Raw genomic sequence first — 25,930 nt, forward strand, 5'->3', positions numbered from 1 at the left:
TTGTTTCCCCTATTATTTTAATACTAGAGACCCGATGCACAAAATTCATGCAAGTGGCTCGGCCCTTGCAGCCACGATGGCTTGCCTTGGCCCCAGGAGCCCTGGCTGTGTCCGAAAGGTCATTCGGCTGTCTGGCCTAATTAGCATATTACGCTTTTATTATTATAGATGTCAGGCATCTTAAGAAGTGCCTTAAATTACTGGGGTGAGTAGAGGTGACATAAACATTTTAAAATTTTTAAGAAACTACTTACCCTGATTCCTTCAATCTTTCAAAGTCTAGATTCTTTTTTTTATTTCATAGTCCATACTTAATTATAAAAAGAATTTCAAGTTAAGAATGAGAGGGAAGCCCTGGCCAGTGTGGCTCAATCGGTTGGGCATGATTCTGTGCACTAAAAGGTCGCTGGTTGGATTCCGGGTCAGAACACATGCTCAGGTTGCAGGTTGGATCCCCAGGAAGGGGCGTGCAGGAGGCAACCAAGGCAGATGTTTCTCTCTCTCCCTTCCTCTCTTTCTAAAATCAATAAAAACATATTCAAAAAAATAAAGAAAAAGAATGAGAGGAAAGACTAAATTGTATAATACTGTATGCATAAAAGAGCAGCATATGAAATTGAATGTATACTATTGATTATAATGGTATTACTCTGATTTAAACTGTTTCTAAAAAGGCAAAGTTTGAGAAACTTAAAGGAAATATACCAAAATGCAAACTAACATAATTTTGTTAGTGTCAATAAGAACTATGGACTAATGTTTCCCCCCTCATAAAAATTCTGTAACATGACTTTATTACTTATAATAAAATTTAAAAATGTAACCATAATTATATACATCTAGTGCCAAAATATGTTCACACCTTTTGACCTAGAAATTTGTTTTAATTGGCCTAAAGGAAGTAATTCTAGAGAAAGACAATGTCCTACACACAAGGGTATCAATCACAGATTTACCTTTAATTGCAAAAAAACCCAAAAAAACGAACTAAAATCACTCTCAAACTCTAGATATCAAAGTAACAGAGAAGTGGATTATTTACCCAAGATAATAGTAATATAAAAACAACATGAAAATTTTTTTTATAAGGTTAACAGGAAAAAAGTAGATGAAATGATATGTATACAATGACTGCAATTTTGTAAAAATATGTATCCTTAAGGAAAATTACTAGAAGAAAGTACATTAAAATGATGTTACAGATTGTAAGATACAGGTTACAGATTTACAGACTTTCAATAATATCAGACTATATTTTTCTTCAGAATGAGGGACCAAATTTGTAGGCTATTTTGCATAGTATTCAAAGTTTGAAGATAGGGTTTAGCATCAGATAGACATAGCTTCAAACTGATTTTTACCATCTTTTAGTTGTCATTGTTTTAATTTACCCTCCAGGAATGAAGACATTATCAGTAATTATTACTGTAGTTGCTTGTGCTCCAGAATAAACCAACCAACTACAGTGACCAAGTCAAAGACCACAAATAAGCCAATATAGAATAACAACACAGCCCCTGAGCACAATAATTATTTGAAGAGCTCCTGCACACCTGGGTAAGAATAACACAGGCACACCTACAAACCTTTCAGAACACTGCTCCCCTGCCAATCCACTAACCAGAACCAGTTAATAAGCACAGTTAGTCTTTTGTTTTTTGGCCTTGTCTAAGTAGGCCATAAATCATAAGCCATAAAAAAGAATATCACAAAATAGAATTCACTGCTGCCTAGGAAGGAAAGGCAAACCCAGTAGATGTCTGTTATTCACACACATAACCAGGGGAGAGCGCGAACGCAGTCCCCCACTACCACAAATTATGCAGTCGAGTTTCCCACATTTGGGGAAATCGCAGGGGTCAGCACATCCGGAGTGCAATGGATAAGCCTCGCCCTGGGAAAACCACCTTCGTGATCATGGTATCTCCCCTGCCAGGTAAGTATGAGTTGGGCTTGTCCCCGGCACCACCTGCTGCCGCGTACACCACTGTACGGTTCGGGTCACTCCTGTAACCACGTTAATTGGCATTCATCTACATATAGCGACTATAAACTCATATTTTCGTACTATATCTTAGTATGGGTAACAGCGGAATATAATGCCTATCTTCCCAGGGAACACGGCTCCCAATAGCCCTAAATCTGTAATCTACATACTCCGCCTCCCGGCGTTACATCACGCGCACCTCGAGGGGCGGGATCGGCAGCTGCGCACTATCGCGAAGGACTGGAAGACGGGTTCCTTCTCCCAGTCCCCCGATTTAAGTGGCGTCTACCAGGCTATTTTCCCGACCCAAGTCTCCCCTCTCCCAACTTTCGCTGTAGCCGAAGGTCTTCGGATCTCCCCGGGTGGAGTCCCTTGAACAAACGGACACGAAACCGTTGTAGTCGCGAGCCGGCTTCACGGGTCCCTGGAGACCAACTGTCCACGCCAGCCCCGTACCGCTTCCGCCCAAGAAGGGAGGAGCAGGGCATCCAGTCGAGAATGCCGTGGCCACCTGCTAGTGGGTGTATCGCAAAGAGAGAGTTTTGGAATCCAAGATCTGGACTGAAATTCAGAGTTCACATATTATGCTTTCTTTCTTTCTTTCTTTCCATTTTTCCCTGCTCTACCAAATGCAGAAAAATTACTGGGTTTTTCCAAAGGTCACAAGTGACTAACGATCATGAAAGTGCACATACTCTGCAACCCTTCAGCACCATCAGCAGTGGCCTTTTATTGGAACACCCAACTACATGCTCACCTCTGCTCTTTCCCCAGCTTCTTTCAAGGGCTTCCTTCTCTCTTGCTCTAATTGGGGCAATTCTTCAAAGGCCAGTCCTTGACTAGTGTTTTTCTCAATTGGCATGCTTCCTTCCTCAAAAATCAATCAATCAATTAATCAATAGATAGATAGATAAATAAATAAATATGCACCCACTTTTCTGATGCCAACTTTGGTATGAATTCAACTAGGCCTTTCTATAGCTCACTTCCAAATGTTAATCTCACACCTTTGTCTCAGCCCCAGCAGAGATCTATAAATAATATTCAAACAGCATGCTCCCAATATCGGCTGCTGGTTCACTAAAAGGCTTGCCATCCCTTTAATATAAACAGCCAACAGTAGACTCCAATGGAATTTCAGACTTACTTTAACTAAACACCGCTGGGAGTGGGAATGGCCGAGCATCTTCTCGACTAGACTTTCAACAGACCATAACCAAAAGCAAGTCCAAATACCAGCGTCTGCTACAATAAACTAGCCTTTGTAAGGGTCAGTGAATGAGCTGCAAACTCAGAAAGCTATTTTTTGTTGTTAATCCTCACTGGAGGATATTTTCCAGAGAAAAAGAGAGGGAGGGAGGGAAACGGGAGAGAAAGAAACATTGATGTAGGAGAGACACATCGATTGGTTGCCTCCCACATGCGCCTCTGCAGGGGCCAGGGATTGAACCTGCAATCCACGTACATGCCCTTGACCGGGAATTGAACCCTTGACCCTTCTTCGGTGCAAGGGCCTGTGCTCAGTGGTGTTCCACTGAGGAAAACCAGCCAGGGCCAGAAAGCTATTTTGTGATCTCTTCCCAGTCACAGTTGTATGACCTGGAATTTTCCCATTTAAACTCCACAGTAATCACCATATTTTGCATATTCTTTCCCCTCCATTCCCATGTATTCACCACTTCCCGAAATATCTATTTTTGGATTTTTAAAAATAGCAGCATAGCCTGGCCAGCATGGCTCAGTGGTTGAGCATCAACCTATGAACCAGGAGGTCACAGGTTTGATTCCCAGTCAGACACATGCCCAGGTTGCATTGTGGAGCTTGCAGGAGGCAGCCAATCAATGATTCTCTCATCATTGATGTTTCTATCTCTCACCCTCTCTCTTCTCTGAAGTCAATACATATATATAGGCTAAAAGTCTTTATATATATATATATATATATATATATAAGAAAATACAAGAATACATTTTCATGACTTTAGGTTAGGAAATGGTTTCTTTTTGTAATATATTTTTATTGATTTTACAGAGAGGAAGAGAGGTATATAGTCAGAAGCATCAATGAGAGAGAAACATTGATCAGCTGCCTCTTGCACGCCCCCTATTGGGGATTGAACTGCAACCAAGGTACATACCCTTGACCTGAATCAAACCCAGGACTCTTCAGTCTTCAGATCAGTGCTCTATTCACTGAGCCAAATTGGTTAAGGCAGGAAATGGTTTCCAATATCTGACATCAAAAACGCAAGTGACAAAGAAAAACCTAGATAAAAGACTTAACCAAAATTACAAACGTTTGTTCTTCAAAGGACACTGACAACCCACAGAATGAGAGAAAATATTTGTAAGTCATATATATATATATATATATATATATATGTATATATATATATATAATAAGGAATTTGCATCTAGAATATATAAAGAATGATTACACCTCAATAAAATGACAACCCAATTTGATATTTAAAAATGGGCAAAAGACCTAAGTAGATTTTTCTTCAGAGAAAATATACAAATAGCCAATGAGCACATGAAAAGATGGTTAACACCATTACTCATTAGGGAAATGCAAATCAAAACCACCATGAGATATTACTTCACACCCAGTGGGATGGCTAGAATAAAAATGACAGATAATACAAATGTTGGTGAGGATGTGAAAAAACTGGAACCCTTACACACTACGGTAGGAATGTAAAATGGTGCAACCACTTGGAAAACAGGCAGTTTCTCAAAAAGTTAACCATAGAGTTACTATATGACCCAGCAATTCCACTACTAGCTATATACCCAAGAAATATGAAAACGTTTGCCACACAAAAACTTGTACATGAGCCTTGTCGATTAGTTGGTTAGATCATAGTCCCCATACACTAAGGTTGTGGGTTCAATCTCCAGTTAGGGCACTTATAAGAATTAACCAATGAATGGAACCACAGATGTTCTCTCTTCCTCCTTCCCTTTTTCTCTCTCTTTCAAAACCAATAAATAAAAATTAAAAAAAAAATGCAGCCTGGCCAGTGTCCCTCAGTGACTGGTCAAGAGAATAATTACACCCTACTCTGCTAGACAATTTGGTATATGTGAATCAACATGCATGCAGTAACCCTTGCTCACACCAGAATACACTACTGTTGAACACAGAAAACAGGGGAAAGCAGAAACGCAGCCCCACACTACCACAAATTATGCAGGTGAATTTTTCACATTTGAGGAAATCATAGAGGTCAGCACACCTGGAATACAATGAGTGAGCCTCACCGCGGGAAAACCACCTTCATGACCATGGTATCTCCCCTGCCAGGTAAGTATGAGTTGCTGGAGATTCCAAAAGTAAACACATACAGTTACTCTCTTCATGCTATTCCTATACCATCACTTACAAAATAAAGACTTCTCCAAATCTCAGTAAAAGCCAGACAATAACATTTTGGATGCTGTAATATTTGCAAAAATCAGAAATGTATGTACAATGTGAACAAGACACTGTGCTTATTTACATAGTCCAAGCACCGTTTAGTGTCATAACTATCGCTCCAGACAAACCTGTCTCTGGGTTTTGTTGATGGGGTAGGCTGAGTAACGGCCCACCAAAAATATCTAAGTCCTAATCACTGGAACCTGTGACTGTTATTGCCGTATTTTGTGGCAAAAGAGATTTTGCAGATGCGATTAAGTATTTGAGAAGGAAGAGTACTCTGAATTATCCAGGTGGACCTAATGTAACCACAGGGTCCTAACAGAATGGAAGAGGGAAGCAGGCAGGCCAGACAAACAGATGTAAGGACAGGACAGAATGATAACAGCCTAGAGAAGTTGCTAAATTGCTGGCTGTGAAAGTGGAGAAAGGGACAACTAACAAAGAATATATAAATGTAGTCTATTTTAAACATTTTTATTTGAGTTGAGAAACATCAATGAGAAACATAAATGTGCTGTTCCAGTTACTGATGTGTTCATAGCATATCAGGACAACACTCTAAACAACCAATCTCATTGGGTTGTGGGTCAGGACTTAAGACTCTTGAAACAGCAAAACAGGTAAGGGGGCAAATTCTCCTCTATAAGAAAGGTAGGCCTGGGGCAGGGGGCGGTAGCGGGCTGGAGGGGGGTGAATGGGGGAAAAAAGGGGGCGTATGTAATACTTTCAACAAAGAGACTGTTGAACCTCACAGGGAAGGCAGGGGAGGGTAGGTGGGAAGAGATCAAAGAACTTGTATGCATATATGCATAACCCATGGACAGACAATGGGATGATGAGGGCCTGGTGGGGGGAAAGGGAGCAGGCTGGAAGAGGTTAATGGGGAGAAAAAGGAGGATCTATGCAATACTTTCAACAAAGATTAAGAGGGGGGAAAAAAGGAGAAAGTAAAACGAAGTTTTATATAAAAGGAAGGTAGCCCTATGACTTCACTTCTGATCTCCGTAATTACTTATAAAGCTAACTTACTTCTATGGCAACTTTCTGCAATGACAAAGTGCTTTGAGGCAAAAAAGTGAGTCTCAGGATCTTTCTTTTTCCAACCCTCTTGATTCAGGGGAGAGCGCGAACGCAGTCCCCCACTACCACAAATTATGCAGTCGAGTTTCCCACATTTGGGGAAATCGCAGGGGTCAGCACATCCGGAGTGCAATGGATAAGCCTCGCCCTGGGAAAACCACCTTCGTGATCATGGTATCTCCCCTGCCAGGTAAGTATGAGTTGGCAGTGTTGCCTGGCACTTACTCCACAGATTCAAATCACTTTCAAGATAGGATCACTTTTATCATGCATCCTACTGACCCTCTTAGTTCTGGAGTAGAGTTTTCAAACTACAGTTACCATCCAGCAATAATTTGTATATCTGGATACTTCAAGATCTTAGGAAATATATGTCTGTTGTAAGCATGACCAGCAGTCACTGCGCTCATTTACATATTCCACACCCCTTTTGAGATCTCACCGAGTCCTTTTCCTAGAATAACAAAGGTTATACAAATAAAACAAAGGTAAAGACACTCGGCAGATTTAAAGATAAATGATATGAATTTGTTCTTTCCTTCAAGGGCTTGGAACTAATGACATCACTGTGATGCCTGATGCAGGTTATCAAGGCGTTCTGTACTTAATTGAAAAAGCAAGTCTAAAAAGATGAAATTTGAAAGAAAAGATGAAATTTTGCAAAACTACATTTAAAAATCCAGTCCAAGTATTGCTAAAAATAGGTAGTCAGTTTGAAGTTCCAAGGACATGTACAAAACATGCTCTTTCACATATGTGGCAAACGATCACCCTTACTTGAAAGACCAGTTGCACAAACACTAATTCTAATTTTAAACCGAGAAAACTAGGGAAAAGCTCACAGGACAACCCCTCCTACACTCACACATTTGAAACAGTCAAAGAGCTCCCCCCAGTGAGTGTGTGTTCATGGCCCTCACAATTGGAAATCCACCTTCATGATAAGAGTGTCTTCCCTCCGGAGCAAGAATAAGTAAGTGGTGTTTTGACACATCCTTAAACCTTTACGAGCTCAGCAGTGCAAGGGTCAACCTTTTGGTTTTTCACAGGTGCCTATGAAATCCAGAACAAGACTACCAGAGAATCCATCCTACAAGAAACTCCTGAGCCCTCCTAAAATCATAATACAATTCGAAAAGAGGATATCCTATCTTAGGCAATGGTATGTGTGTATAATGTGTATACATATAATCAGCCTTCTCAACCCTCTCCTTCCTGCTTCATTGTAAATTAGAATTGGAGTTTCCAAGTTTACCTGTTCTTTGTCTCTACAAGATTCACACCAGAATCACTCTATTTTCCAAATATTTAAAAAAAAAAATTGCCGAACCAGTTTGGCTCAGTGGATAGAGCGTCGGCCTGCAGACTCAGGGGTCCCAGGTTCGATTCCGGTCGAGGGCATGTACCTTGGTTGTGGGCACATCCCCACTGGGGGGCATGCAGGAGGCGGCTGATCGATCTCTCCCATGTTTCTGGCTCTCTATCCCACTCCCTTCTTCTCTGTGAAAAAATCAATAAAATATATTTAAAATAAAAAATAAAAAAATAAAAAAATATTTTATTGATTTCAGAGAGGAAGAGAGAGATAAAAACATTAATGAGAATTATCGATGGGCTGCCTCCTACATGCCCCTCACTGGGGATCGAGCCTGAAATCAGGCATGTGCCCTAATCAGGAATCAAACTGTGACTAGGTCCTGGTTCATAGGTTGATGCTCAACCACAGAGCCACACCAGCTGGGTCAGCTCTTATTTTTATATTCCAGAAAAGTTATTTTACTCTCACTGTTTAACAACAACAACAAAAAGAATAACAAAAAATCCTTGTATACCTTGTTTGAATGGAGAATTTTAATGTTTTTCACTTATCATTGTAAATTTTTTTTTATCCTCACCTGAGGATATGTTTATTGATTTTAGGGAGAGAGAAACATCCATCAGTTGCCTCCGATATGTGCCCTGACCAGGAATCGAACCATGACCTCCTGGATCATAGGTCAAAGCTCAACCACTGAGCCACGCCGCTGTGCTTGATTCAGAGTTTTAAAAAATATATATTTTATCAATTTTATGAGAGAGAGAGAGACGAAGGGATAGGGAAAAAAAGATTCAGAGTTTTTTATAAAATATATTTTATCAATTTTATGAGAGAGGGACACGAAGGGAGAGGGAAAGAGAAAGAGAAACATCGATGAATGTGAGAGCGAAACATTAATCAGCTGCCTCCTGCACACCCCAACCCAGGGGATCAAGCCCTCAACTCGGGCATGGGTCCTGACCAGGAAACGAACCAGCAACCTTCCAGTGCACCAGACTATGCCCAGCTGAGCCACACGGGCCAAGGCCAGAGTTTTTTCAAATCAAATCACATCACATATGTAAAACAACTTTTCTTTGGCACTTTACAATTGTAGGCACTTTTTATTTTTTTCTTTCTTTTTAAAAAAATCTTTATTGTTGAAAGTATTGCCTATGTCCCCCCCCCACCATGGACCCCCTCCAGCCCACCCCACCCTTACCCCAGGCCCTCACCACCCCACTGTCCGGGTCCATGGGTTATGCATATATGCATACAAGGTCTTTGGTTGATTACTTCCCACCCACCCACCCTCCCCAGCCTTCCCTCTGAGATTATTTTATTTTTAAAATGTTTTTATTGATTTTTCAGAGGGAGAGAGAAAGAGAAATACTGATTTGAGAGAGAAAAAAATTGATCAGCTGATTCCTGCACACACACACACCCTCCACCCCCCATGGAGGATTGAGCCGGCAACCTGGGCAGGTGCCCTGACCAGGAATTGAACTAGGAACGCTTTTGGTACACAGGACGATGCTCAACCAACTGAGCCACACCAGCTAGAGCTGTAGGGACTTTTAAATTTTTTTTTAAATTTTAATTTTTAAAAATATATTTTATTGATTTTTTACAGAGAGGAAGGGAGAGGGATAGAGAGTTAGAAACACTGATGAGATAGAAACATCAATCAGCTGCCTCCTGCACACCCCCCTACTGGGGATGTGCCCACAACCGAGGTACATGCTCTTGACCAGAATCGAACCTGGGACCCTTGAGCCCGCAGGCTGATGCTCTATCCACTGAGCCAAACCGGTTAGGGCTATAGGCACTTTAAAAAAAGTCTCACAGCATTAGCACTTTGATGAGCTAGGTTTCATTCAACTGAATACACATATTAGAACATTTTTAAATGGAGAAACTAAGGTTTATTATATACCTTTTCTGTGCCAAATACTTAATATGTATTCATTTAATCTTTCCAACAACCCCATGAAATAGTAACCTTCTACTTGCAGGTAAGAAAACTGAGTAAACTTGCTGAAAGTCTCACAGTTGGTAATTTCCAGAGAGGTGATAAAAACCAAATTTGTATGACTCCAAAGCTTATAGCCATCATCCTGCCTCTCAAACTTTTTCAACAAGTAACCCCCATTGCAAAGCAAAATAAAAACATATACCTAGGAGGCGTTGGGAGACTACTGAAGTGTCCAGTTTAAACAGGATCTTTCTTCAAAGTCTTTATCTTAAAATGTATTTTTATGTTTGAAGTTCACTCTACAATATATTAATACTTATTCAATAGAAAATGCCTTAAATGGTTTACCATTAAATTACTCAACTCTTCTCTCTCTCTTAAAAAAAAAAAGCCCTAGCTGGTTTGGCTCAGTGGATAGAGCGTTGGCCTGTGGACTGAAAGGTCCCAGGTTCGATTCCGCTCAAGGGCACATGCCCAGGTTGTGGGCTAGATCCCGAGTAGGGGACATGCAGGAGGCAGCCGAACAACGATTCTCTATCATCGTTGATGTCTCTCTCTCTCCCTCTCCCTTCCTCTCTGAAATCAATAAAAACATATTTTTAAAAAAAACATATTTGAGAAAACCTGATACTACAGGAAGGAAGATGCACCTTCCGTATAAATCCTATAGTTCTGTTAGTTCCTGGAGCCTGGCCTCATAAACTTGGATCCTAGTTTGAAAGCCTGACTATACAGGCTTTTTAAAAAACTTAACAATGATGGTACAAACAATAATTGCAGGCAACTCAAGGGTCAGAATAAGATATAAACAACACCTAATTGTATAGCTACAGATAGAGTTAACTAGTTTCTTAACTCTCCAATGCCAATGAAACAAAATTCTAAACACTGCCAATCCCACTGAATTTGACCAAGCTAACTCAAGAACTATCCTTAACTATGTTAACACCATCCCCAGACCCCAGTTGCTTTACAAGCATAAGCACGAGTCCTCCCTGTGGACAACTTTATGAAATGCCCACGGTGTGCCCCGCTGTGGGTCAGACTAGAGGTTAAGAACCGTACTGACCGGCAAACAAACCACATTTTGGTCAGTCCTGCCCGACTTCTCTGCCCTACCAACGAGGGGACAAACACTTCTCGAATTCACCCCCACCCCAAGGGGGGCTCGCAATCTGCAAGTAGCTCGTGGTAGAATAAAAAGGGTACTAGGCTTTAATTTTGGCTTCAAGAAAAACGGTGCTATGAGCTACCGTGTTTTTGGGGTGTTTTTTTTTTTTTTCCCAGCGGACCGGTAGCGAGCATTCGAAACGTGAAGGATTTGCTCAAGTGGCCCACATAGGTTGGCCTGAAAGAAATCATGGCTCACCTAGGCAAGGACAGACTCAGTAAGCCACCTCCCAAGTCTCTCAACGGCCTCTGTCTTTTACCAGCTCTGCCCCCAAACAGCTCTTGTGTACCCCAACGACTGCATCTTAAAACGGGGAGCCCACGCCAGCCCATTCTGGGGATATTACCCGCTTACTTTTCCAGCTACTTCTTAAGCCAGCAGGACTTTACGGACTAACGGTCTCGGAATTCAGCTTGCTCCGAACTGGTCTCACAGAAAGCCGTTGGGGGTGGGGGTGGGGGTGGGGGGGACTGGACGCAGCGCGGGTCTCTGGAGGAGGCGGGCTGGCCCATAATCCCTCGCGATGGCGAGGGCGGGAAAGGCAGGTGGCGGGAAAGGCAGGTGGCGGGCTAGTCCACAGTCCCTCTCGATGGCGGGGGCGGGAAAGGCAAGGGGGGACGAGCGAGGGAGACAGCAAGCGAGAAAGCCTAAGAGGCTGGCACCCTATAACGGGGACCCAGATTAATCCTTATCTGTCCGTCCCATATCCCCAACCGGTCACTGCCCAGTGTGTGTGCGCACGTTACTCCCACTGGGGTGGTCATTCTGATGAACCACCCTGAGATTTCACCCGTGGGCACAAGTGAGGAAATGTGGTGTGTAGGGCCCACTGGGCCTGGCTCTCCATCCTGCGGTCTGCACCTATCTTTTTTACTATTAGGATGTATTTAAATAAATAAATAAATAAATAAATATATATATATATATATATATATATATATGTGTGTGTGTATATGTATATATACTTTACAGAAAGGGAGAGGGGTAAAGAGTTAGAAACATGGATGAGAGAGAAACATCCATCAGCTGCCTCGTACACGACCCCCTACTGGGGACCAAACCGGAAACCAAGGTCCATGCCTTTGGCCAGAATTGAACCCGGGACCCTCAGTCCGCAGGCCGAGGCTCTACCCACTCAGCCAAACCGGTTAGGGCTGTCAGGGTGTATTTTTAATGGGGAAACCGTATTGGGCTTTGAAAGATTCACGACAGAAAGGTGCGTTTTTGGGGAAATTGAGTATATGCCTTCACAGAGTGGCAGAGCCCCAGGCCGCGTGCAGCCAGGCCGCAGGCCCCGCCCCTTCCGCTTTACGCCTGACGTCACGCGGCGCGGCCGGGCGCGGGCGTGCGGAATTCGGCGGGTCTGAGCGCCTATGCGCGTAGGCGTCCGGCTTTGAAATGCAGCGGGATTTAGTTAGTTTTCCGCTGTCCCCGGCGGTGCGCGTGAAAATGGTGTCTGCAGGTTTCCAAACTGCTGAGGAGCTCCTAGAGGTGAAACCCTCCGAGCTCAGCAAAGGTAACGGCTCCCGGCGTTAAGCTGTGGTGCATTGGCCGCGATCTGCGCCGCCTCCATCTCTGTTCTCTCGCCCGCAGCCTCCGCACATTGGGCTGCCGCCCACGGCTGCGTTTACAACGTGAAAAGTCTCCTTCATTATACTTAAACCTGGTTCGGACGGTTAGAACTGTGGTCTTGGAAACATTTACTGGTTGCTTTCTCTGCCAGTCCCTGCCCAGTGCTCTGAGGATTACGTCGTTTATACCCCAAAGAACCCTCCTTTGCATGGGCCGTATTCGATATGCAGACGAAGGAACTGATGCTTGGGGAGGTTAAGTCACTTTTCGTAACGACTGGGCTAGGCAGTCGCAGAGCCAGGATTGGAGCTCATTTAGGCCATTTAATTCCCGCTGTTCCCAAACCCAAGGGACAGGGATTAAATTTGAAAAATGAAGGTTTCGTGATGGGACTAGAGATACTAAGAGTGAGAAACGGGGTAGAAAGAAGACGGTGCTTCTTTTTGTAACTCCCTGAGGAAACCCTAAGCCTCACCTTCCAGAACATAGATAATGCGTTGGTGGGGACCACCGCATCCTGCGGCAAACAAAAATAAAGCTGTCTGCGGTCAGACTCGCTGAGCACATGGCTCGATGGTATGCCCAGAACTATAATATCAAGATAGAGCCGAGTTTTAAGTCATTGCCCTCAACAATATAAAATGAGGTTTCAACTAGTCACTCAAGAATGAATGTGGGGGGCGGGGTGCTCTCTGAGCCGGGCGGAGGGGTATGGGGGGGGGGAAGAGAGGGGCGCAGAGAGAGTACAGGACGCCCCGGGAGGCGGGGGGACAAGGGGGGGGGGCGGGGGGAGCGCCATAACTAACTAACTAACTAACTAAATGTAGACCCAATGTTAATCATTTGTTTTAAATCTTACACCTCGCGTGGTGTCCCCCAAAGTTTGATGGGCTCTTTTTCTTTCAACAAGTTGGTTTTACAAAAAGGGAATGAGAGAATCTGAACAATAAAAAGCTAATGATTGCCCTAGCTGGTTTGGCTCAATGGATAGAGCATCAGCCTGTGGGCTGAAGGGTTCTGGGTTCGACTCCGGTCTAGGGCACATGCCTGGGTTGAGGGCTTGATCCCCAGGGTGGGGCATGCAGGAGGCGGCCGATCGGTGATTCCCTCTCTTCATCGATGTTTCTGACTCTGCCGCTCCTTTCCTCTCTGAAATCAATAAAAATGTATTTTTTAAAAAAGCTAACAATTATTGAGCATTTTGGATGGCCTGGTTTTCTACCAAGCTTTTTACAAGTATTGTCTCATATCCATTTTGTAGAAGAAAAAAATCTGAGACGCAAAAATGTAACTTGCCCAAACACGGCGACTACATAGTGGTGCGGCCAGGCTTCACAGACCCAAGTAATTTGATTCCAGACTCCAAGCTCTTAAATTAGATAGGATTTTCCTTGCCTTATCATTGTTGTGTTTTGTTAGCACCAAATGTATATTTTATATCCTTACCAAATCAAGCACTGATATATCAAACTCTTAAGTGATATCCTCACCATTATTTCTCCCCTCAGCTTGTTTATTTGTTTGTTTGTTTTATAAATATGTTTTTATTGATTTTAAAGAGGAAGGGAGAGAAAAACATTGATGAGAGAGAAACATCGATCTGCTGTCTCCTTCACACCCTCTACCAGGGATTGAGCCCACAAGTTAGGCACTAACCTTCCTTGCAGGGAATGACGGCCGGCCATCTGAGCCACATCGGCCAGGGCAGCAGCCTGTTTTGTAATTACTGTTTTATCTTCTTAGGCCAGATTATCAGACAGGAATGAAATTGTGTAGTTAAGGAAAGTGTAAGTATATTGTTTAAGATATTTGTGCATAAAATAGTTATTCTCAGTAAATAGAATGATACATGAATTTTTCATGCCAGTGTTCCCATGAAAAGTTTTTATTATGAATAAAACATGCACTTTTTTTTAAAGCAAATTCTTTTTTTAAAAATTGATTTTAGAGAGGAAGGGAGAGAGTGAGAGAGAGAGAGAAACATTGATGTGAAAGAAATATTGATCAGTTGCCTCTTGTACGTACTTGGACCAGAGGTTGAATCTAACACCTTTTAGTTGTGCAGGAGGACACTTCAAGCAGTTGAGTCATACCAGCCAGGGCCACATGCACTTCTTTTATTTTTATAATATATTTTTATTGATTTCAGAGAGGAAGGGAGAGGGAGAGAGAGAGAGAGAGAGAAAAGCATCAGTGATGAGAGAGAATCATTGATTGGCTGCCTCCTGCACACCCCGCACTGGAGATTGAGCCTGCAACCGCCTTTGACTGGAATCAAACCCAGGACCTTTCCGTTCACAGGCCAATGCCTTCTCTCTATTCATTGAGCCAAACCAGCTAGGGACATGCACTTCTTTTAAAGTTGATTTTTGTTTTAGGCAATTAAGGAGGCCATTTTAACTTCCTTCTAAAAAATAATTTGTATACTTTTGAGAGTAAGATAATTATGGCTTCATGAGACCAAATGAGATAAAAGGATTGACTGCTAGTACATTTTATTTCTACGTCCTGAGAAATTTTGTAGATACTTAGAAATGCTTTAGAGGTTTAAGTTTTTTCAATTCTGTTATTTTATTTTAATATATATATTTTTAATTGATTTCAGAGAGGAAGGGAGAGGGAGAGAAAGATAGAAACATCAATGATGAGAGAGAATCATGGATCGGCTGCCTCCTGCACATCCCCCACTGGGACGGAGCCTGCAACCTGGGCATGTGCCCTGACCATGAATCAAACCCAGGATCCTTTCAGTTCCTAGGCCAATGTTCTCGCCACTGAGCCAAATCAGCCAGGGCTCAATTCTGTTTCTGAGGTAATACATTTTGTAAGTATGTGAGGACTGAGAAAACATCAATCCATTTATTAACTTGAAAGGTTAAATAGTTCATGAAATGTTACATTTTTTAAAAATATATTTTATTCATTTTTTACAGAGGAAGGGAGAGAGATAGAGAGTTAGAAACATTGATGAGAGAGAAACATCGACCAGCTGCCTCCTGCACAACCCCCACTGGGGATGTGCCCGCAACCAAGGTATATGCCCTTGACTGGAATTGAACCCGGGACCCTTCAGTCCGCAGGCCGATGCTCTATCCACTGAGCCAAACCAGTCAGGGCGGAATGTTACATTTTTATGTTTCTCTATTCTTGGAATCACTCTTGCTACCTAAAAATTAAAATTAATAAAGAAAACCAAGTAGCATAGTAAGCTGTTTCAAATCTCTCAAAAATCTGTGTGTTTTTTTCTTACTCTACTTTCAGAAGTTGGGATATCTAAAGAGGAAGCCTTAGAAGCTCTGCAAATTATAAGAAGAGAGTGTCTCACAGATAAACCAAGACATGCTGAGTCAGGCAAGAAATGTACAGCATTGGATCTTCTTGAGCAGGAGCATACCCAGAACTTTATAATTACCTTCTGTTCAGCACTTGATAATATTCTTGGGGGTGGAGTACCCTTAACCAAAACAACAGAAATTTGTGGTGCACCAGGTGTTGGAAAAACACAGTTATGGTAAACTAAAATGTTCCCTTCTTTTTTTTTATTTTTTTATTTTTTTATTTTTTTATTTAAATGTTCCCTTCTTAAGGGTGGGCTTAACATTTTATGTAAGTAATAGAGTATTGTGCTATGGGTCTATAGTCAGACCAAAAAAGAAATGTATGTATTCACAAATTTTTGTGTTTGCGTACATGCATCAAACAAAAACCAACTTAATATTTGTGTTACTTTAGCATTCCATTTTGATAAATTGATATGATTCTTTTGATATAAAAAGTGTTTCTTTTACAACACTGTTATGTAGTCGTTAGGATAAGAAAGCAGTCTTCTACTTTATTATATAATTAATTCCAGAGAATATATTTGAAAATCAAACATTTGAAAGTAGAGCCTGGTCGCTGTGGCTCAGTGGTTGAGCATCGACTTAGGAATCAGTGGGATTCCTGGTCAGGACATATGCCCAGATTGTGGGCTCCATCCCCAGTGGGGGTGCATGCAGGAGGCACCCGATCAATGAAGTTCCTTTCTCATCAATGTTTCTATCTCTCTGTCCTTCTCTCTCAAAAATCAATAAAAACTTACTTAAAAAAAAATCTGAGACTTAAAAAAGTAGATTTATATATATTAAGAAAGGGTTCCATTTCCAGAGGCCTAAAAAACCACTAAAATTCCTTAATCATGATTTTATGGGCACACCCTTTTCCTAATCCAAGAATCCATTGATTCACATATACAGGGTGGGTCTCACAGTAGTTTTTATGGAAAATAATCCTATCTAATAATAGACAAAATTGAAATTGACCGTACCTTCGCTACACCTCCCATTGGCTAATCAGCGAGATATGCAAATTAACCGCCAACAAAGATGGCGGTTAATTTGCATACATAGGTGCGAAGCGGCGGAGCGAAGACTGAAGGCGGCTGCAGCTGCCGGAGCCGTGAGAGGCTTGGAGGCAACTCCGGCCGGAGCGAAGGCCTGGGTCCCAGGTGCTGGAGGAAAACCTGTGCCGGCAGCCAGGGGAAGGGAAGGCCTATTGCACGAATCTTTTCGTGCAATAGGCCTCTAGTATAATAAATAATACAAGATAAAACTTTTAATAATAAAAATAGTAGGTTTACAATAGTTTGTGTGGAAAATAATATAATCTATATAATAAAAGGCTAATATGCAAATTGACCGAACGGCAGAATGACTGGTCACTAGATGCGCACTGACCACTAGGGGGTAGACACTCAGTGCCCCCTGGTGGTCAGTGCGCTCCCACAGGGGGAGTGCCACTCAGCCAGAAGCCAAGCTCAATGCTGCTGAGCGCAGTGGCGGGAGTCTCTCCCACCTCTGCTGCAGCACTAAGTTGTCAGTCAGACATCCTCTAGGGCTCCCGACTGCAAGAAGGTGCAGGCCAGGCTGAGGGACCCCTCTCCCCCGCCTCGAGTACAGGAATTTCATGCATCAGCCTCTAGTAAATAATAATACAAGAATAAACTTTCTTGTACTCCCAATTGCAATTCTACTTTAGCCCCATCCTGTATTTGGAGCCATGGCGAAGCAGCCATCTCTCTTGTCTGGGATGTATATTTGCATTTATAAAACATTTCGTGATCTGGAGTTTGAAAAACACTATGTTAGAAGATCATTATAATGATTTGTTTGACTTCTTTCTCTTGATAGTATGCAGTTGGCAGTAGATGTGCAGATACCAGAATGTTTTGGAGGAGTGGAAGGCGAAGCAGTTTTTATTGATACAGAGGGAAGTTTTATGGTTGATAGAGTGATAGACCTTGCGACTGCCTGCATTCAACACCTTCAGCTTATTGCAGGAACAGGTATGGAAGAGGGTAAGTTAGCAAGTGATTCTCTTTTTTCTGTATAGTAAAAGAAATTTGCATTTGTACTCATCTCAAGTCTTAACAAGAGACCATTTTGGAAAGTGAAGCTTAATGACTTGATAATGTAGTGGTGTTAAATTCTCATAGCCTTCTTAAAAATTAGAAATGCCACAATCTGAGTTGGCCTGTTCTTCCCCTTTTATGGCCCTCACTGCAGGAGCTCTAAGACAAAATTTGTGTATGTATTTCAGTGTATGACTTCAAATCATACTTTGACCTGCCAGGTGTAAACTAATTTTGTTGGAACTTTACTATAAGTATTGTCTCAATGCACTCACTATTTTCAGTGCATTTAGTGTTTTGACTTTCATACTGGTTTTTCCAAAAAACTATGTTTGGAAGTATTTGGAACATTAAGCTGATTGACCTATGGGGCTATGAGTAGTATGTAAATGACTTCATGACTATGTTAATTGTATTGCTAAAGTGTTTGGAAGTTTTTTGTACTTATTATGTGGAAAGGAAGTTTTTTTAAAAATGTAAAGGTAATTTATATTCAAGTTCACGTCCTTTCAGTTTCTTATAAAATTAAATGGTTTCTGGTTTGACTTTTTTAAAAATTTGCTTTGTTTTATCTTATTCTTTGGATGTAAAGTCTTTAGTCTTTTCTCTAGATGTTTCAAAAAACAATGCTTTTCATATATGCTTGTATTTCCTTTGAATGTTTGTAATCAGCAGTATTTTCCTTTCATCCATTTCTTTTATTTGTGACATCTTTCTTTGTCTCCGCATTTTGGCTGCTTCCCTGTGTTTGTTTCTATGTATTGGGTAGCTGCTAGTCTGCTTGAATTGATAGAGTAGCCTTGTGTGGTAGGTGTCCTATAGGGCCTGGTGGCTCAGACTCTCCAGTCACCTGAGGTGGATACTCTTGGTGCACCCCTTTGTGGGCAGCGTGCACAATCTTGTTGTAGTTAAGCCTTGATTGCTGTTGGTATCAATGGGAGGAATTGACTTCCAGGCCAATTGGCTGTGAGGACCAACTGTGTCTACAATGGAAGAGCTTCTGTGCAGGAGACACCCTTATGGGACAGGACTTGCTTCATTGGGGCTCTGATGCTCACTGAGTCTGCCCCTTGAGTGTGTCACTTATGGATGTGAAGAGTTGTAATCTGGTATGGTTTCACACTGTCCACTGGGTACACTGGCTCTTGGATCTCCAAGGATGTGCAAAGTCAGCCACTGCCTGGGGTTGCCCAGCAGGAGCTACAGAGAGATCTGCAGATTCCTCCTCTTTATATTGGGTTTGGAAGTGCCCAGGTGACGCCCAGCTGTGTAGCAAGGCACGCTGCTGCTGGATTGATTGCTTTGGGGCTCCCTGACCCAGCTGCTGCCTGTTTGACAGGTTTTAGGCTGAGAAAGAACAGGCCATTCATATGCAAAAGCTGCTGCACACAGTTTGGGTGGGGTTTTAAATTGGGTGGGCTGAGTCTCAGGGAATCACCAGGGCAGAGCAGACAGCAATGGCTGCCAGGCAGCCCTGCACTGGAGATTCTCCTAGGCAGGAATAGTGACCACTGTGCAACCTCCGCACCTCCGTCTGAAAGAAAGCCTCCCTCACGTTCCTGTCCTGATGCCAGACAGTTCAGTTTCTCTCTGTATGTGTCTGGGTCCCCCTGAGTCTCTCCTGGAACTGGAGTTCAGAGCAAGTGGGAGTTTGTATCTCCCTCCCGATTAAAAAAGCAGTGCACCTGGATGCCAGCCCATTCAGTGCCTCCACACCTCCTACCAGTCTCAATGCGCTCTCTTCTTTACCTCTTTAGTTGTAGAACTTCCACTCAGTCAGCTTTCCTGAGGTTCTGGATGATAATTGTTCTGTCTTTTAGTTGTAATTTTGATATGGTTGTGAGAGGCAGCAAGTACAGGTGTTTACCTGTGCCACCATCTTGGTTCCTCTTCTGTACCACAGTTTTCTAATCCACTCATCTGCTGATGGGCACTTAGGCTGTTTCCATATCTTAGCTATTGTAAATTGTGCTGCTATGAACATAGGGGTGTATATATCCTTTCTGATTGGTGTTTCTGGTTTCCAAACTGCTTATTTTTTAAATCCAATCTAAGTAGGGAATTTCATTTTATATCATTGGTTCTATTTAAATTACCAAGTTACACTATATCATTTAAGGGGGGAAAATACTTCTTTTGAACATTTTTCCTTTTAACTGTTAATTTGTAATCCTATGAAAAAAAAAAAAACAAGAAAGAGAAATTCCAGTATGTTACTTCTATTGAGTGGAAGCCAATAACTAGAAATATGAAAAGACAGGCATTAAAAACTAGTTGTATATGTGTATAAACAGTTTCTAGATAGCCTAGTACAGTGATGGCGAACCTATGACACACGTGTCATAGGTGACACGCGAACTAATTTTTTTGGTTGATTTTTCTTTGTTAAATGGTATTTAAATATATGAATATATAAAATATCAAAAATATAAATCTTTGTTTTACTATGGCTGCAAATATCAAAAAATTTCTATATGTGACACGGCACCAGAGTTAAGTTAGGGTTTTTCAAAATGCTGACACACCGAGCTTAAAAGATTCGCCATCACTGGCCTAGCATGTAAGGAAACAGTGGAAAGGATGAAAGAAGAGGACAGGAATTATGAAATGATAGTTTATAGTGATTTTGCTAAAATTTTATCATCTTTCTTTTTTTTTTTTTTAAATATATTTTATTGATTTTTTACAGAGAGGAAGGGAGAGAGATAGAGAGTCAGAAACATCGGTGAGAGAGAAACATCGATCAGCTGCCTCCTGCACATCTCCTACTGGGGATGTGCCCGCAACCCAGGTACATGCCCTTGACCGGAATCGAACCCGGGACCCTTCAGTCTGCAGGCCGACGCTCTATCCACTGAGCCAAACCGGTTTCGGCAAATTTTATCATCTTTCAAATAAAGTCTAGAGTTTTGTTCACAGTGAAGAATTTTGTTATTCAAAGTTATTGTTTTTCTTTAGTCACCAATATATCAAAACAGGTAACTAATTATTTTAAGATTGTTTTGTTGTTTATTTCAGCGCACCCAAAGGCTTTGGAGAATTTCACTCTTGAAAACATTCTTTCCCATATTTATTATTTTCGTTGTCATGACTACACAGAGCTACTGGCACAAGTTTATCTACTTTCAGAATTCCTTTCAGAACATTCAAAGGTATGGCTCAAGCTACTGAAATATAATTTACCAATATAACTAATATTTCTTAGGAAGTGTCTGGTTAAGCCAATTCAGAAAATTTATTTATTCCTTGCCCTATAATTTATTTATGTTTACATTTATTTAGCATGTATATATTAATACTATACCTAAAGTAAGAAATTGAAATAATATAAAAAGAGGTTCCACCTCTAGTAATGGTGGAATAGCTCCTATCAAACAAACTGTATAGGATGGTATAAAATGAAAAATAACATTTCCCTTCTGCTATTGCTTCCTAGTACCTCTCCCCAAAGTTGACCACTATTAATAGTTTCTTGTGTGTCTTCTCAAAAATTTTTTATACATATTATAATATCTAGTTCCCCATTTTTTAAAAAAAATATATTTTATTGATTTTTCACAGAGAGGAAGGGAGAGAGATAGAGAGTTAGAAACATCGATGAGAGAGAAACATCGACCAGCTGCCTCCTGCACATCTCCTACTGGGGATGTGCCCGCAACCCAGGTACATGCCCTTGACCGGAATCGAACCTGGGACCCTTCAGTCCGCAGGCCGACTCTCTATCCACTGAGCCAAACCGGTTTTGGCGTAGTTCCCCATTTTTAACATTTGTTCATGGGATTATACTGTATTATTGTTCTGCACCTTCCATTTTGGCTTAGTGTTTTGCGTATCTTTCTGTATCATTACATACAGGTAGACCTTATTCTTTTTTCAGCTGCATATTTCATTTTAAGAAGGTACTTTTTTGCTATTGGTGGGAAAGTAAAATGGTATAATTGTAGTAGAAAACAATATGTGAGTTCCTCAAAAAATTGAAAATAGAACTACCATATAATATAGCAATTCCACTTCTGGGTATATAGCCAAAAGAATTGAAAGCAGGGTCTTGAAGAGACATTTATACATTCACACATTTATGTTCACAGCAGGATTATTTACAGTAGCTAGAACATGGAAGTAACACAAGTGTCCATTGATGGATGACTAGATAAGCAAAATGTGCTACATACATACATACATACATGCAATGGAATATATTCAGCCTTAAAAAGGAAAGAAAATCTGACACATGCTACAATATGGATGAATCTTGAGGACTCTATGCTAAGTGTAATAAGCTATATATGCTTTTATGAGGTATTAGGAATAGTCAAAGTCATAGAGACAGAAAGTAAAACGGTGGTTGCGAGGGCCCGGGGAGAAGAGAAGAATGGGAATTATTGTTTAGTGGGTATAGAGTTTTAGTTTTAGAAGATGAAAAGAGTTCTAGAGATGCAAAACATTATAAATATATTTAATACCACTAAACTGTACACATAAAATGATTAAGATGGTAAATTTTTCTGTCATGTGTATTTTACCACAATTAAAATGGTTGGGGGGCGGGGTAGGTACCTTAATTTATTAAACCAATTCTTTGTTGGTGGACTTTTAGTGCTCTTATTAACAATGTTTTGGAGATAACCTTACACATATCTCTTGGGGTACATTTGTAAGTATGTTTATGGGATAAATTCTAAGTATTAGGATTGCAATATTAACGGTTATATGTATTTTTAAAAGACTTTTAAATTGATTTTTAGAGAGAGAGGGAGGGAGGGAAAGGGAGAGGGAGAAAGAAAGATAGATGTGAGAGGAAAACATTGATCTGCTGCCTCCTGCACGCTCCCTACTGGAGATCAAGCCCGCAACCCAGTCGAGCATGTTCCCCGACCAGGAACCGAACCAGCAACTTTTTGGTGCACCAGATGGTGCCCAACCAACTGAGCCACACTGGCCAGGGCCCCATTTGGTAATGTTTTACTTTCAGCTTTTATGAGTTTAATGACAAGCCCTTGTTTTATCCTACTCATTCTGTAATTCATTGGCTTTCTACCTTCAGTATACTCACCCTTTTGAGAGATCAAGGAAATTTACCAGACCATCTCTAAGAACTTCCATCCTAAACTTGGGAAAGCTGTCAGTGTGAATAGTTACCACTTAGCAGAAGGTCCACATCTCTGTAATTTAGCCACTTTCAGTAAAATCTGGACTGTGGAGAGGAAAAACAAATTTCCGTTCTTTTTATCCATTGGAGGTTAGGCTATACAGCTCCTCTGGCATGAGCAGAAAGGTCCTTGGATGCCTGGTATTTAGGGCTCCCTGCAAATATCCTGGTGTCAAAACCTATAATTATAAGGAGTTTTCCTGTGGAATATTTTTTTGTTGATTTGAGCTAATCAAATTAACTAATACCTAGTTAATTCATTAGTTTTCTAATAGAAGAATATGTCCTCAATTTTTGTGTAGTTCACAATGTAATGGGTACAGACACAACATATTTTTAAGATCAATATGATTTTGACATTTTCCCCATTACTTTATTAAAAGTTTAGATAATCAGCAAGACAAATCAAGCTCTGATCTGTAGCTGATTTATTTGCTGATTTCTATGTAGAAAATCCTCCTATGGTGGCTGATTTCAAGCTTACTGAATGTAGAGTAGAGAAGAAACACTGTATTGTAGCCCATCACTAGGTAGTATTTCCACTATAAAGATAAAATAGGTGCAAATGATCTAAAGAGCATAGATAATAGTAAAATATAAAAAATTAGGAAGGAGTGATTTTTCTGTATTTATTATTCATATTTTATTTTATCCAAATACTTGTATGACTTATTTATTCATAAAATTTATATAGTTTTATTTTTAATGGCTGTATTTAATTACTGATTTGCAAAATTTCTGAAAATTTAGCTTGGCTTACTACCCTATAGGATTTGGCTTTAGCTCACCACTGTACCTTCCTGATATAATTTACTATCATTCCCTCTCACTACATTTTTTCCAGACCCTTAAACATGCCAAACTTGTTTGTGCATTAGGTCCTTTGCCCTTCTGACTCCTTATACATAGATTGTCTTTCCCTCCAAGAGGTTCTTATCCAGGACTCAGTTCTGTTGCCTGACTTCTCATTGATGTTTCCCTCACATTTAATTTAAGTTAGCCTCCCTCTACCTTAACAGCTATTCGTTCTTTGTCATTTTATTCAGTTTTAGTGTCTCCATAACTCCTATCATTATCAGAAATTGTTTTACTCAGTATGTGTTTGTATGTTAATTGTCTCTTACTCCACTAGTACATAAACTGCAAGAGAACTTGTTCTGCAGTGTCTGTAACAGTGACTAGCATGTAGTAGATGTCAATAAATATTTGCTGGATGAATACTCTAAGTAAAAGATATGAAAATGGCTTGTACATTACTTCACAAAAACCTCTTCTTTAGCCTAATCCTTATTAGATAGAAAAAATATCTTACAGTTTTAAAAAAAATATATTTTATTGATTTTCCACAGAGAGGAAAGGAGAAGGATAGAGAGTTAGAAACATCGATGAGAGAGGAACATCGACCAGCTGCCCCTTGCACCGCCCCCCCCCGCACTGGGCATATGTCCACAATCAAGGTACATGCCCTTGACTGGAACCTAACCCGGGACCATTGAGTCCACAGGCCGACGCTCTATCCATTGAGCCAAACCTGTTAGGGCTCTTATAGTTTTTTCATTTGTTTACTCTAACTTCACTCTAGGTGCCATTATTTGGATTATATTAGAACTGAAACTGTCATGAAAATGTTTATCATCTGTAAGTAAACCTTGCCAAACCTTGTTTGTTGCTAATTATAATTTAAGACCGAATTGCATCATGCTGAATTCTGCATTATAATAGATTATGTAGTGGTTAGTTGCCCTATAGTATGTTTAAAATTAAGGGGGAAAAGTATACCATTAAGTTTTTGAAGAAGGTGTGATAATTTAATATTTGAAGAGATGAAGGAACCCTGAAGGTAAAAACTAATGTATTTAACTGAGAAATTTGTTTAACTAAGACTTAAAGAGGGCTTTTTGTCAATAAAATACCCCGGTAAAAGACAATGTGTAATGGCAACTGATAAGAAAATTGTAAGTGCTCCTTTTTCTTTTTGCTGAATTACTTTTTTAAGTGGATAAATTATCAAACCAGAGTACATTTTAACTTCTGGTAATGAATACAAAAGCATTGGATGAATTTCCCTAGCCAGGTGGCCCAGTTGGTTGGAGTGGCATCCTATACACATTAACGATTTCTGGTTCAATTCCCAGTCAGGGCACATACGTAGGTTTTGGGTTCAATCCTGGTCAGGGCGCCTGCAGGAGGCAACTGATTGATGTTTCTTCTCTCTATCGCTCTCTCTCTTTTTCTTTCTTCTCTCCCTTCCTCTCTCCAAAATCAATAAAAATATCCTTGGGTGAGGATTTAAAAAAAAAAGGAATTGGCCCAGCTGGTGTGTCTCTGGTTGAACATCAACCTGAACCAGGAGGTCACAGTTTGATTCCCAGTCAGGGCACATGGTTGAACCGGTTGAGGGCTTGATCCTCAGTAGGGGGCATGCAGTAGGTGGCCGATTGATGATTCTCTCTTATCATTGATGTTTCTATCTCTCTCCCTCCCTTCCTCTCTGAAATCAATACAAACATTTAAAAAAAAAAAGCATTGGATGTCCTAACTGGTTTGGTCGGCCTGTGGATCTAAGGGTCCTGGGTTTGATTTTGGTCAAAGGCATGTACCTCTGTTGCAGGCTCCTCCCTGACCCTGGCCCTGGCCCTACTCCTAGTCAGGGCACGTGCAGGGGCAACCCATCAATGTGTTTCTCTCACATTGATATTTCTCTTTGTCTTTCCCTCTCTTTTCCACTCTCTCTAAAATCAATGGAAAAATATCCTCGGGTGAGGATTAAAAAAAATAAATAAATAAATAAAAAGCATTGGATTAATAGATATATCCAAAATAAAGCCTTTGTAAAGTTGGGAAAAAAACTGGATTTTAAGGGTTTTTATTTATTTATTTTTA

At 40.8% G+C, this 25,930-nt stretch overlaps 2 protein-coding genes and 3 non-coding genes across 8 annotated transcripts in view; 1 reads left to right on the forward strand and 4 right to left on the reverse strand.

Annotated features, from left to right (window-relative positions):
- TEX14 (testis expressed 14, intercellular bridge forming factor) overlaps positions 1-25,930 on the reverse strand; it is a 124,127-nt gene that overhangs the window by 66,186 nt on the left and 32,011 nt on the right. The window lies entirely within an intron of this gene.
- Positions 1,781-1,944, reverse strand: LOC138995211 (U1 spliceosomal RNA). The gene has a single exon (XR_011468541.1). It is a non-coding gene; the product is annotated as a U1 spliceosomal RNA (small nuclear RNA).
- Positions 5,142-5,305, reverse strand: LOC138995256 (U1 spliceosomal RNA). Its single transcript, XR_011468576.1, has one exon. It is a non-coding gene; the product is annotated as a U1 spliceosomal RNA (small nuclear RNA).
- Positions 6,529-6,692, reverse strand: LOC138995222 (U1 spliceosomal RNA). Its single transcript, XR_011468552.1, has one exon. It is a non-coding gene; the product is annotated as a U1 spliceosomal RNA (small nuclear RNA).
- Positions 12,296-25,930, forward strand: part of RAD51C (RAD51 paralog C) — a 30,929-nt gene continuing 17,294 nt past the window's right edge. For 3 of the 4 annotated variants that reach the window (XM_070393233.1, XM_070393230.1, XM_070393231.1), the window contains exons 1-4: positions 12,296-12,453; positions 15,771-16,020; positions 17,678-17,844; positions 20,917-21,050. In XM_070393233.1, the coding sequence (XP_070249334.1) occupies positions 12,336-12,453; positions 15,771-16,020; positions 17,678-17,844; positions 20,917-21,050 (669 nt within the window). In that variant the 5' untranslated portion in view covers positions 12,296-12,335. The remainder of the gene's footprint in view (positions 12,454-15,770; positions 16,021-17,677; positions 17,845-20,916; positions 21,051-25,930) is intronic. The other variant, XM_070393232.1, reaches the window with a different exon arrangement.

Source organism: Myotis yumanensis, unplaced genomic scaffold, assembly GCF_028538775.1.
Source record: "Myotis yumanensis isolate MYYU_CA2020_CCGP unplaced genomic scaffold, mMyoYum1.0.hap1 SCAF_16, whole genome shotgun sequence".
Classification (NCBI taxonomy): domain Eukaryota; kingdom Metazoa; phylum Chordata; class Mammalia; order Chiroptera; family Vespertilionidae; genus Myotis; species Myotis yumanensis.